The sequence below is a fragment of the Melitaea cinxia genome, chromosome 10, assembly GCF_905220565.1.
Source record: "Melitaea cinxia chromosome 10, ilMelCinx1.1, whole genome shotgun sequence".
NCBI lineage: Eukaryota > Metazoa > Arthropoda > Insecta > Lepidoptera > Nymphalidae > Melitaea > Melitaea cinxia.
In genome coordinates, this window is record NC_059403.1 from 4,836,528 (window position 1) to 4,851,126 (window position 14,599).

General features: G+C 31.9%; 1 protein-coding gene and 1 long non-coding RNA gene across 2 annotated transcripts in view; one reads left to right on the plus strand and one right to left on the minus strand.

Moving 5' to 3' along the window:
* Positions 1–14,599, plus strand: part of LOC123656849 (unconventional myosin-XV) — an 83,182-nt gene that overhangs the window by 1,693 nt on the left and 66,890 nt on the right. The window contains exons 2-7 of the mRNA XM_045592466.1: positions 11,197–11,447; positions 12,213–13,318; positions 13,399–13,562; positions 13,652–13,881; positions 13,959–14,177; positions 14,428–14,516. Coding sequence (XP_045448422.1) covers positions 11,197–11,447; positions 12,213–13,318; positions 13,399–13,562; positions 13,652–13,881; positions 13,959–14,177; positions 14,428–14,516 — 2,059 coding nt within the window. The remainder of the gene's footprint in view (positions 1–11,196; positions 11,448–12,212; positions 13,319–13,398; positions 13,563–13,651; positions 13,882–13,958; positions 14,178–14,427; positions 14,517–14,599) is intronic.
* Positions 11,130–12,321, minus strand: LOC123656850. The gene is made up of 2 exons (XR_006743608.1): positions 12,245–12,321; positions 11,130–11,340 (listed from the first exon to the last, which is right to left on the minus strand). It is a non-coding gene; the product is annotated as an uncharacterized LOC123656850 (long non-coding RNA).

The following is a 14,599-nucleotide window of genomic DNA, read 5'->3' on the forward strand; positions in this document are numbered from 1 at the left end:
CGAGAAAAAAAAACAATAACTATGTCTACTTTTTTACTTAATTATTTTTCTGATTGCGTACAATTTACTTACCCACATTTTGGGGTATTGAAAAAAAGAACTACTGGCAACACTCCCGTGGTACGTCGTTTCGTGACATTGAAATTATAAGTTCCGAATAACCTCAATATTATTTTGGAATAACAATAAATTTAAAGTTTTATATGTACTTACGTGTGAAACGATATTCCTTCATATTTTTTGTTTACTTTGGTATTGTTTTTGAACCATTTAATCACACAAGACGGCATTTTATAAGCAAGGTTACTGTATGAAGCCTCGTGACATACTAACGAAAATGAGCGTAGTTTGATGCATATATGTGCGTGAGCGCGTGTATTTACTTGAAGGAGCCGAGTTTTGTGGCTTCACTAACAACAAAGGCCGCGCATTATCTACTTTTTTTTACTATATCTATGTCTCAATTACGTATTTTCTTAATTTATATTTATAATTAACTTATCTTCTTTCTTTATTTACTTCTGTAATAATTTCTGCAATTTTACCAGTGTTAAACTTAAATTAGTAAATACAAAAGTTTATTAACATAGTTAAAACAAAAGATATTAGACTTAAATACTGATGATTTATATTTAAATATTAGAGATATAAATACTGTGATTTATATTTAAATATTGCTACCTTAGGTTAGAAGAGGATAAAAGGCTAATTGTTAAGTATTTAGTTCTATTTTAATAGTGTGATTGTTATATTGTTGATAATATGAAAACATACATAGTTAGTATGTTAAAAATAAGCGCTAGTCGCGCCATTATCTTAATAAAAAACACTTTAAGATACACAATCGAACACTAATAAAATAATTTTTAACAAAAAAAAAACCGACTTCAAACAGGAAACTAAAATTATTAAATTTACTAGTCACCCGTACGATTTTTGAAAATTTCTCTCGATTTCTCTAGGATCCCATCATCAGATCCTGTTTTCCTTATCATGGTTCCAAACTAGGAATATCTCCTTTCCAACAAAAAAAGAATTATCAAAATCGGTTCATAAACGAAGGATTTATCTCCGAACATACATAAAAAAAAATAAAAAAATATATATATACGGTCGAATTGAGTAACCTCCTCCTTTTTTGAAGTCGGTTAAAAAGTTAACTTTATGGAAATGAGTAAATTCGATCCCAAACAAGATTTCCAAGTCGATAGTAAACGTTAAAATAGTCAAGAGTGCAAAAAATGTATAAGATCGAGAAATCCCAATTTCTATTAGTTACAAAAAATTCCACTGTAATTGATTCAAATCGTGCGCTAGTGTAGTGTTCAAGAGTACCGGCTGACAAGTTCTCGATCCCAATCCTAAATTTCAAATAAGATTGAGTTTCAAGAGTAAGCCTGCTGAGCTATTACAACTCTATTGACAATTGCGAAATTTACCTTCGTATTCTAACGATATTGTAGCCATTTTTTAACCGACTTCCAAAAAAGGAGGAGGTTCTCAATTCGACTGTATTTTTTATTTATTTTTTTATGTATGTTACATCAGAACTTTTGACTGGGTGGAGCGATTTCGACAAATTTTATTTTAATCGAAAGGTGGTGTGTGCCAATTGGTCCCATTTAAATTTATTTGAGATCTAACAACTACTTTTCGAGCTATATCTAATAATGCGTTTTTACTTGACGCTTTTTTCGTCGATCTACGTTGTATTATACCGCATAACTTTCTACTGGATGTACCGATTTTGATAATTCTTTTTTTGTTAGAAAGGAGATATCCCTAGTTTGGTATCATGATAAGGAAACCAGGGTCTGATGATGGGATCCCAGAGAAACTGATGGAAATTCTTGGAAATCCGAAATAACTTTTTACTGGGTGTACGGATTTTGATAATTCTTTTTTTGTTGGAAAGAAGATATCCTTAGTTTAGTACCATGATAAGGAAACCAGGACCTTATAATGGGAGCCCAGAGAAATCGAGGAAACTTCTTGAAAATCCGCAATAACTTTTTACTGGGTGTACCGATTTTAATAATTTTTAATTTAATCGAAAGCTGATGTTTGTCATGTAGTCACATATAAATTTCATTGAGATCTATTAACTACATTTTGAGTAATCTTTGATAACGCGCAGTTACTTGAGTATTTTTCCGTCGATCTACGTTGTATTACTCGTCGATGTAATTGAAGTCGGTTTTTTTTTCGTTTGCAAGCAAACACAATTATTCATTGTCTAAAAACTGGGATAAAACGACATTTTCTAAAAGTGAATCCTAGCTAGATTTATTTCTCTTCCCCGAAATTCCCTGCATACTAAATTTCATGAAAACCGTTGAAGCCGTTTCCGAGATTCAAATTGTATATATATATTTATATACAAGAATTGCTCGTTTAATATTAGGTATAAGATTAGTTTTAATAAGTTTCACAACTCTTAAATTTTTATTTATTAATTAATTACAAATCTTTCCAACATTAGTCATATTGGTACATACTCGTACATTGCTTTTGTATAAAAATTACGTAAGAAATAATATAAAATACTAGCTGACCCGGCGAACTTCGTATCGCCTAACACAAACTTTATCGTATGGTATTAAAGTTCAAATTGACTTTTAAGTATTATCACAAATCTTTTGTATGGGAGTATAGAAAAGTGTTGTTTTTAGACTTTTTCAGGAAATTTAATTTTTTTTTTTTAGAATTTTTCTCTCCGTAAGAACCATCCTCGTACTTCAAGGAATATTTTAAAAAAAGAATTAGCGAAATCGGTCCAACCGTTCTCGAGTTTTGCGCTTAGCAACACATTCAGCGATTCATTTTTATATCACTACATAGTATAAAACAAAGTCGCTTTCTCTGTCCCTGTACATGTATGTACGCTTAAATCTTTAAAACTACGCAACGGATTTTGATGCGGTTCTTTTTAATAGATAGATTGATTCAAGAGGAAAGTTTATATGTATAATAACATCCATTAAATAGTGGAGAAATACTGTTATTTTTGAGTTTTCTAATGTTATGTCGTAAATAATTATTTTTTTTTTCGCTTAAATTGCAAACGCAGGCTGAACCCTACGAGATTTATCAAAATAATGTACTAAGTATTGTACACATTGAAAAGGTCTACAGAAAACTCCGCGATGGTATATACCTATCTCTTATGGATATCCCACAATAACATTTTTTTGTCATTTACTTTTTACGACAAATAATGGCTAATTTTCGAAGCGATTTTAACCAATACAGCATTAATCCTTATCCAATTAAATACCTTAAATATATTTTTTATTTAATATAGATCTATATGGCCCTTTACAGCAAATGATTTAAATGAATATTTTCGAAGATATTACAGATTTAAAAATCGCGGTACGTAGCGTTTGCGGCGGTTCCGGCCGGCTTTTACTCTAAGTTAACGCGTGCGGGTCACGGGCAGTAATGAATAAATCAAAACTAGGTACTGATCGTTTTTAATCATTTTATCAGTGAATGACATAGGCTATAATTATATTTTATATCCGTGCGAAGCCGGAGCGGGTCGCTAGTTATAGATAAATGACAACTAATTGACGTAATATAAATGTATCATCATACTGACCTGTAAGTCACGGCGGAATGTAAACGATGTAAATTAAATCATAACCATATAATCAAGCAACCGAGAAATGTGTTCGTATGTTGGTTAACGTTTAATTATTGTGAGAGAAAAGGTGTGATCAAAATTTCTCAATACATCACTCGTTAATTCAATGAAATTACAGACATGATTACTTATTATTTGTAAAGGCTCCTTCATACTCTACATTTTAGCTATATTTATATGTTCAAATTTTGTGTTCTCGTTTTTAATGAACATGTTTAGACAGTTTATTAGATTTTTTTTAATTGTAAGTAAAAAGAGGTCATTCGCCTAAAAATAAAAGTAAAATTGTAAATAAAAATATAGCATTTTTGTATTCTAATTTTTTCGATTGAATTCCGTACACTATGTACTCGTATTCTACTGATTATTTTTTTCGTCGTCTCGTCTTGATAATCTCCTTGAACAGTTTACTCCCCAATACCACCATATACTTTTACGTAGGATTTAACACATGCTTTTTAAGAAATGATTATAAATCTTTAAAATTCTTATAACAGGATCTAATTTAAATATTTTTCCCCTTTCTGCCACACACTATTCACCAAACTCCACTCCTTCTCTTCTTGAGTTAATCATTATATCCGCTGACCATGTTGAATAACATGGACGTGCCTTAACATTTTCCTTGTTTAAATTATGGACTCGACTTTTGAAATTGACAGTCTAACGGAAGTGACCGCACCTATGTATTACTTTTATTAGGAGAAATTAAATGTAAATTAAAAGTACACTAATAGTACCAGTGCATAGAGTGTATAAATTTATTATTATAAAATAGGGATAAAAAATGATCATTTCCGCATTTCGAATCAGCGATGTTCCGAATTTCACAAAGCCCGAGGCGTTTAAATACGTGAAAGCCGGATAAATAAATATACCATTTAACTTATTAGATGAATATTAATGATAAATATTTTATTCAAAAAATATTTAATTTAATGTTTCAGAAATCGTGGATAATGTATGCCATTATTTGCATTTTTAATATGCACCAAATGACTTGAACTTGAGGTCATATATTTTTAATATGCAAAAATTATTCTGCAATGCAAATTTTCAATAATTATGTAATGTTATTCCATCTTCTCGATTTTGAATTATTTGTTAATGTTAAAGGTGAATGTTTTTATTTCCTGTAAGATAAACATTGCGACGATATCATGTGGTACATTTAAAATGAAAAAAGGCATCTTTCATAAAAAATTTATTTCAATGACAATATTAAGTATTGTTTTATTAACTTAAAATACTTACATATTTAAAAAAATACTACTTACATATTTGTAAACATCTCATTCGTAAAAAGTAATTTTTGCCCGACTTTCAAAAAAGGAGGAGGTTCTTAATTCGATTTTTTTTTTAAATGTTTGTGTAAGAACCTCAGAACTTTTGACTGGGTAGACCGAGTTATATCTATAATGCGTTTTACTTGACTATTTTTATTTTATTTTTTTGACGACCTACGTTGTATTATACCGTATATTATAGGTACCATGTATATATATATATATATATATATATATATATATATATATATATATATATATATATATATATATATATATGTATATATACGCATAACTTTTCACTAAATATTCCTATTTTAATGATGTATTCCAATTAAAATTTTATTATGATCTGTAGGCTTACCCTTGACTTCAATCCCAATCTCACAAAAACATGAATTCAATACAGTTCCACATCCAATCTGTAATATTTTGGTACTCTTGACCAAATCGAGCTTTCAATTGAATTGAAATTGGAATCGAATTGACGATCGGTTTCCAGTGTAGCCATTATAATAAAAAATAATAATATAATAAAATTTAACTCATGAAATTTTATGTTTTTTAAATTATAATGTGTCTCCAATAATTAATTATTATCTATTATATTGTAAAGCTCAAAAAAAAAAGATCAAGACTGGCGCAATTTGGAGACTTCTAAATTTCAAATTATCTCAATTCATAGATCAAGTAAAAAAAGGTAGATAACGCACCTAGAACAGAAAACTGAAGCCACTTTTTTAAAGATGTGTGAGTGAGTGAAGTGTTGACACCTTTTAAAAAAAGTCCCTAAAATTTTTATTAAACAATTAATTTAATATAGGTAAAATGGGTATGTGAAAATAAAAACCTGTTTATAGTTTTAAATAAATTTAATAAAAATAAAACAAAAAATCGGTAGAATAATAAAAAAATATATTCGTAAGATAATCGTATGAATGGACACTTCCTATCCCCTCTGTTTATCTCTTTTCAGTTTGCAGTCGGTTTTTTTTTTACTATTTTTCTTAAACCTAGAATCCTTTATGTTGTATAAGTTTTTTAAATTTTTGTCGCTTAGAACTCAGAGTCATCGTCATTGTTTGCATTTTACTAATACGATGTAGTCTTATGTTCAAATATTTTTCAATCACTAATCGTATTATATTGACTTTATGCGCATGGCCAGCATAATCGTGGTCATTTTCTCAGTCTTACAGCCGCTACCCATTCACCTCTTATTAAAATATTCGTTGGAAACCATGAAATTTGATAGTAAAATATGGGTACCTAGTTTACTCAAAAATTGTAAAAAGTTAAAACATAAAACAAACGAGTTAATAATTCATAAATATATTTTGATTTTTTTATTTTCAATTTATGTAACATAAAATAACACGAGAAAAAAAAACAATAACTATGTCTACTTTTTTACTTAATTATTTTTCTGATTGCGTACAATTTACTTACCCACATTTTGGGGTATTGAAAAAAAGAACTACTGGCAACACTCCCGTGGTACGTCGTTTCGTGACATTGAAATTATAAGTTCCGAATAACCTCAATATTATTTTGGAATAACAATAAATTTAAAGTTTTATATGTACTTACGTGTGAAACGATATTCCTTCATATTTTTTGTTTACTTTGGTATTGTTTTTGAACCATTTAATCACACAAGACGGCATTTTATAAGCAAGGTTACTGTATGAAGCCTCGTGACATACTAACGAAAATGAGCGTAGTTTGATGCATATATGTGCGTGAGCGCGTGTATTTACTTGAAGGAGCCGAGTTTTGTGGCTTCACTAACAACAAAGGCCGCGCATTATCTACTTTTTTTTACTATATCTATGTCTCAATTACGTATTTTCTTAATTTATATTTATAATTAACTTATCTTCTTTCTTTATTTACTTCTGTAATAATTTCTGCAATTTTACCAGTGTTAAACTTAAATTAGTAAATACAAAAGTTTATTAACATAGTTAAAACAAAAGATATTAGACTTAAATACTGATGATTTATATTTAAATATTAGAGATATAAATACTGTGATTTATATTTAAATATTGCTACCTTAGGTTAGAAGAGGATAAAAGGCTAATTGTTAAGTATTTAGTTCTATTTTAATAGTGTGATTGTTATATTGTTGATAATATGAAAACATACATAGTTAGTATGTTAAAAATAAGCGCTAGTCGCGCCATTATCTTAATAAAAAACACTTTAAGATACACAATCGAACACTAATAAAATAATTTTTAACAAAAAAAAAACCGACTTCAAACAGGAAACTAAAATTATTAAATTTACTAGTCACCCGTACGATTTTTGAAAATTTCTCTCGATTTCTCTAGGATCCCATCATCAGATCCTGTTTTCCTTATCATGGTTCCAAACTAGGAATATCTCCTTTCCAACAAAAAAAGAATTATCAAAATCGGTTCATAAACGAAGGATTTATCTCCGAACATACATAAAAAAAAATAAAAAAATATATATATACGGTCGAATTGAGTAACCTCCTCCTTTTTTGAAGTCGGTTAAAAAGTTAACTTTATGGAAATGAGTAAATTCGATCCCAAACAAGATTTCCAAGTCGATAGTAAACGTTAAAATAGTCAAGAGTGCAAAAAATGTATAAGATCGAGAAATCCCAATTTCTATTAGTTACAAAAAATTCCACTGTAATTGATTCAAATCGTGCGCTAGTGTAGTGTTCAAGAGTACCGGCTGACAAGTTCTCGATCCCAATCCTAAATTTCAAATAAGATTGAGTTTCAAGAGTAAGCCTGCTGATCACTAATTTTTGAGTAATCTTTGATAACGCATATTTACTTGATTATTTTTTCGGTTACTTACATTGTATTACTTGTCGATGTAATTGAAGTTTCTTTTTTTTTTCGTTTGGGAGCAAACACAATATTATTTTATTAGTGTTTAAAAAATAAGACAGCATAGTATAGCATACAAACGGTGTGATAAAGTCCTAATCATAAGCATTCGGGCGCGTAACGCAAGGCCGTGCATCGGAATGTTGATAGAGAGTTAACTCCGGCATATTCTGCGCGCCAGGTAGCTAGCTGCTGGTGTCCACTTTTTTCTAATTCCTCATCTTTATGAAGATCTAGTATCGTTTACTTTCCCAAATGTATTTAAAATATTTCAAGACGACAATTACTAAGATAATCTAAATTTTTTTAGAATTACCAATGGATAGGGTTCCGAGTAATTCGATTAAAGTGCTATAAGATCCCGCTGTCTATCTGTCTGCTACTTGTCACAAAGTTAATTAGACCGATAAATTTAATAATTTCGCAGGTTGAATTTTCTTCTACTCTATACAAGAAATAATAATAATTTAAAAATTATTTAATAAAGGTGTAGTGTTATTAACTGACTTCAAAAAAGGAGGAGGTTCTCAATTCGACTGTATTTCTTATGTGTGTTACCTCATTAATTTTTACTGGCCTTATCGATTTTGATTGTTCTTTTTTTAAATGAATGATAGTGCTTATCATGTAAATTTAATTAGGATTTAACGAGTACTTTTTGAGTTATCCTTAATAATGCTTATTTTATCGTCTAAAACGTATGTTTGTTTTAGTACTTCTCGAAATGAAGTCGGCTCGAAGTCGGTTTTTATTTGTTTGCCAGCAAACAATTATCTTTTTACTGTAAGGTACTCTGTGTGTACGAGTTTGATTAGTCTACTTTCTTTAAAAAAGTTAAATAAATAAAAAAGAATCGAGATCCTAAATAAATTAAATGCAAATTGTTTGTTTTAAAAATTTTAACAACAGATCAGCAGAACAAAATATCTCCTTGCACAATTATTTCGATGACATAATTAAATTACTCCATAACACTTAAAAACCCTGACCAGAACAGGTATTCCGTTATCCTGTGCACCATAACAGTTTTAAGCCATCTCATCTCTCAAGCATGTGTGTCAGTTAGCCGCTAGACGCAGTGTCTATTACGTTGACGTTACGTGAAATGTTTACGTTTTGTGAAATCAACAAAAATATAATATTTTACAGTGATGTATAATTTATGCCCCAATTAAAAATAGCAGGTGACGAGTGAAATGAAATCATTCAATTACTATAACGACACACTCGAGAGAAGCAACACGTACTGATTGTGAGATTGCTACTTCATTACAATCACAAGAAATTGGCGTAAATCAACAAGCTATTTCAAGAAAAAACTGACTGCAACCAAAGAGAAAATACATTAATATAAGAAAGTGTAAACTGTTCACGGTCAATCGCATTAGATAAAGCAAATTAAGATCACATTAGTATCCTTAGTCGATGCGTGTTCGCTTTGCACCAACACAAAGTGACTCTCCTGAACCTTGGATTTTTGATCCTCCTCTACTGCCGTGTGAAACCCGAAGGCAGAAAAAAAACTTGCAACAAATGATAACTCCTATTCTAAAGAAACATCCAAAATATTTAACAAAATATCGACGGCAAAAAACAGTGCCATTATTGAAGGATTTATGTATGAATGTTCTTGCTTCTAATGTATGTTATTTTTTGTCATTTGTTAAATTAAGATTAATCTCAAGTTGTTGAAGATGTGATTAAAGTAATGGTGCTATAAGATAAATTAGTTTTTGTTAGAAAGAGTGAAATTGAGCTAATTGCAGTACAGTATTTTTAACCGACTTCCAAAAAAGGAGGAGGTTCTCAATTCGACTGCATTTTTTTTATGTATGTTACATCAGAACTTTTGACCGGGTGGACCGATTTCGACAATTTTTTTTTAATCGAAAGGTGGTGAGTGTCAATTGGTCCCATTTAAATTTATTTGAGATCTAACAACTACTTTTCGAGTTATATCTAATAATGCGTTTTTACTTGACGCTTTTTTCGTCGACCTACGTTGTATTATGCCACATAACTTTTTACTGGATGTACCGATTTTGATAATTCTTTTTTGTTGGAAAGGAGTTAGCCCTAGTTTTGTACCATGATAAGGAAACCAGGATTTGATGATGGAGTCCAAGAGAAATCGAGGAAAACTCTCAAAAATCCGCATAACTTTTTACTGGGTGTACCGATTTTGATAATTTTTAATTTAATCAAAAGCTGATGTTTATCATGTGGTCACATTTAAATTTTATCGAGATCTGATAACTACTTTTTGAGTAATCTTTGATAACGCGTAGTTACTTGACTATTTTTTTGTCGATCTACGTTGTATCACTTGTCGATGTAATTGAAGTCGGTTTTTTTTTTCGTTTGTCTGCAAACACAATTATAAATTAACACCTTAGTCTACATATTTACTTTCGAGTAAAGTTTATATCGGTGAACATATAACATCAATTTTAAAGGTTATGACGCTCGGAAAAACATGTATTTTTTTACTTTATTCACTTTTTCTTTTCATTTTTGTAGGGAAAACGCAAACCTATTTACTTAATTATTTCATGTGTATACCTATTTATTATTTTAAAGCTGTTGCAAACACGTAAACAAATATTATATAAGATCATTTTGATTTATCCTTATTCAGAAGAGTCAAAGACTAGGTCAAGTTACAATACTGGTCTCGTTTCAGTATTGCCATTTTAAAAACATTTCCTTAGGACTTATGAGACGGAAGGTGTGGCCGTCACAGCAGTGGAAACCACGCTGGTTATCTAGTTATTTCTAGTTATTTTATAGGTAATCTTGTGCTGTATAAACGCCATGAGGGTCACTTAACAGTATCAGCAATAAAACTTATAAAACTATAAGCCAGCTAGTAGTCCGACTAAACTGTTACAATTTAAAACGTTTTTATGACTTTGCGTAGTATATTAATACACTACTCTTTTCTTATTGACACAAATACTAAAATTGAAAAAGCCAGTGAGTAATGGAATGTGAAATTAGAATGGTCTCGAAAGTGAAGTGTGCTTTAGCTGTGAGCTTGATGTATTGATATGATTGTGTGGCAGCATTGTGGTAGTCATTACGTTATGTCATACGTCAGCAAGTGGGTGGTAATAAGTTTCCATCTGGCTGCCGTTCGGTGCCGCTAAAGTTTCGTTACGTCTTGAACTAAGTCAGTGGGTATTACGATACACACCGCTATTATAGTGTCAAAATAATTCACTTTTTAATTGTAGTAGGTATATTAACGTTTACACTTAGAGTTAGAGTAGAATTTGTAATATAGGTATATCTATATAATAAATCAAATTAAAGATATAATATGCTTAGTATCATATATTATATTTGTCAAGAATTAAATTAACTTGTCAAAAATCTTTTACAGCCCCAAACTTTTGCTCTCCAAATGGGTAATGGCGAAGAAGATGGTGACCCAGTATGGCCTCGAGAGGAGCTCGGACCCACTGGTGTGGAAGACATGACGCGCCTTCACGATCTGCATGAGGCGGCACTGCTATGGAACCTCAAACTGCGATATGAACAAGGCCTCATATATACATATGCTGGGTCTATACTAGTGGCCGTCAATCCTTATAGACCTGTAGATTCATTGTACGGATTGAAAACAGCGAGAAGGTAAATATAACAGTTGTCTTTTATTTATTGAAAACCAACATATATATATATATATATATATATATATATATATATATATATATATATATATATATATATATATATATATATATATATATATATATATGATAACCAACAAAAGATACCTTAATAATAGTTTCTTATACATGAAGCTTACAATATGATGTCGATCTTCTTTTAATTATAGGTTATTACAACATGCAATATCACGTCAAGTAGCGCAAAAAAAATTACTATAACTTATTTTGCTAAGTACAACCATTAGTTAATATATAATAAGCGATTTCGCTTCGGCCTGTAATATCCCACTGCCGTGCATAGGCCTCTTTCCCCATATAGAAGAAGGATCAGAGCTTCATTTACCACGCGGGTCCAATGCGGGTTGGCGAATATATTCCCTACTATGAGTAACGATCGCTATCAGGTGTACATGATAACAACCGAGACAGACGGCTTAATGTGCTCTCCGAGGCACGGTTGTTAGACTCACAAATAAATTTAATATATAAGTGTTTATACACCATAAATTAAAAATTTTAACATTAACAATATTGGTAATATGTATCAAGTACGATGTGTTAATCCTGAAACAATTCAGAAATACATGATAAAAAAACAATGTCGAAAGCAAGCAATAAATATTTAAGATTATCCGATAAAAAAATAAATCAAAATCAACACATTATATCATATTGATATTATTTGAATTAAAGAACACAAAATTAACCGCATTTTTATTCTCAGATACCACGCAGCAGAAGCGTTAGGAGACTTACCACCACATCTTTTTGCAATCGCGGCAGCAGCGCGTGCTTCTCTACCTCACCCACAAGCCATTCTAATTTCCGGTGAATCAGGTGCTGGAAAAACAGAGTCTACTAAATTAGCCGTTCAATTCCTGGCAGCTGTGGCTCCAGCACCGCCTGGCAGGGCACCTGTCTCTGAGCAAATTCTTGAAGCGGCGCCTTTGCTTGAAGCTTTTGGCAATGCGAGAACACCAAAAAATCATAATTCTAGTCGATTTGGTAAATTATTAGAACTTTACTTCAAAGATGGCGCTTTAGCCGGAGCAAGAGTAGCACATTATTTGCTAGAAAAATCTCGTATCGTTACGCAGTCGCCTGGAGAACGTAATTATCATGTTTTTTACGAGTTATTAGCTGGATTAGACGAGGAGCAACGACGAGCGAGAGGCTTATTAACAGCCGAACATTATTTTTATTTAAATCAAGGCGGTGATTCTGGAGGTGCGGGTGCCGGTGCCGATTGGTCGGCCCTGTGCGGAGCCATGCAAGTTCTTGGGATTGGGGATTCTGAGAGAGAAGATATTATCAAAGTTTTAGCTGCAGTTCTTCATTTAGGCAATGTTTATTTTCATAGAAAGCAGTTAAGGCATGGACAAGAAGGTGTACAATTAGGTGGAGGTGCAGAAGTGCGTTGGGCGGCGCATTTACTTAAAGTACCCGCGGAGGAATTAGCGAGAGCCCTCACAACCAGGGTGACAGCGGCCCGAGCGGAACGCATGCGATCTCCTTTACCTATTGATCAGGCCTTGGATGCAAGAGATGCTTTCGCTAAGGCTCTATATTCATCACTTTTTAGCTGGCTGGTCTTCCGAATAAATTCGATAGTCCATCGCGCTGGATTACACGACGCTCAACGAATATCTCTCCTCGATATCTTCGGATTCGAAGACTTGGAAGAGAATTCTTTCGAGCAACTTTGTATTAATTTCGCTAACGAAACGCTACAACATTATTTTAATAAACATATATTTAAACTCGAACAGCAAGAATACCAAAAAGAAAGATTGGAGTGGTCCAACCTTACGTGGAATGATAACTCACCAGGTATAATTCGTGTACAATTGGTAGCATTTTTTTTTTTTAATTTTAAGTAAACAATGAATACATTATAATATGTGTTTTAGTTATTCAACTGCTCAGCAAGAAACCGGTGGGTATCTTGCACTTATTAGACGATGAAAGTAACTTCCCGAGAGCATCCGACGCCTCGTTTTTAGAAAAGTGCCATTATAATCATGCTCTTAATGAGCTATATTCTAGGCCGAGGTTAGGAGCAAATGAATTTGGGGTGAGCAATTTAATTTGAATTTGGGATACGTTTTTATTTAAAACATTTGTTATATACAATAAACCATAACGCATAAAAAAACTTTTCAGATTAAACATTACGCTGGTCAAGTCTGGTACAATGTCGAAGGTTTCTTGGATAAAAACCGAGATGCTCTTAGAGCGGATGTCTTAGAACTTCTATGCAGTAGCGAGGTTCCTTTGGTAGCCGAAATGTCATCACAACTCCGCGCTCAACACGATGCTAACAAGACACTACCGCGAGGAGCTAATGGACGCTTCGTTACCATGAAACCTAGAACTCCTACCGTTGCAGCGAGGTTATTAATTTATTAAACATATTTTGATTATATTTTACTTACAATTAATTTGCTAATAATGTTGTTCCATATTCTAGGTTTTCCGACAGCTTGCACCAGCTGTTGGAGTCCATGTCTCGCTGCAACCCCTGGTTCGTACGCTGCATCAAACCCAATACAGACAAATCGCCAATGAAGTTCGATATGCCATGTGTACTTGCTCAGTTGAGGTACACCGGTATGTTGGACACAATTAAGATTAGGCAGATGGGATATCCCATTCGGATACCCTTCCAAGCCTTTGTGGAAAGATATAGGTGAGTGCGAAGAAACTGTCAGTCAACTGAAAAAAAATTGCCTTTGCATCGTATTTTATCATTATTTTTCACAAACATTTAAATTGGAAGCCGGAATAAACATGGACAAAATATTTTTTTATAATTTCAGTTATATCAAGTGTAACCAAAAATATGGAGATTTTATAAATAATATAGAATTTTCGCAGATAAAAATCGGTAACGTTGTATATATGATATTTCAAAGACGTTGATAAATTACTTTTTTCAGATATCTACTTAAAGCGATGCCGGCACGCGCAACGCCATACAGAGAAATATGTAACTCCATCCTTGCTGAAATGCCACCGACTGGGGCAGGTATAGCACAAAAAAGTTTTATTTTATTGAAACGTGTATTAAGATTTCAAAGATTTTTAATTTTGACATTTTTACGTTTAAGT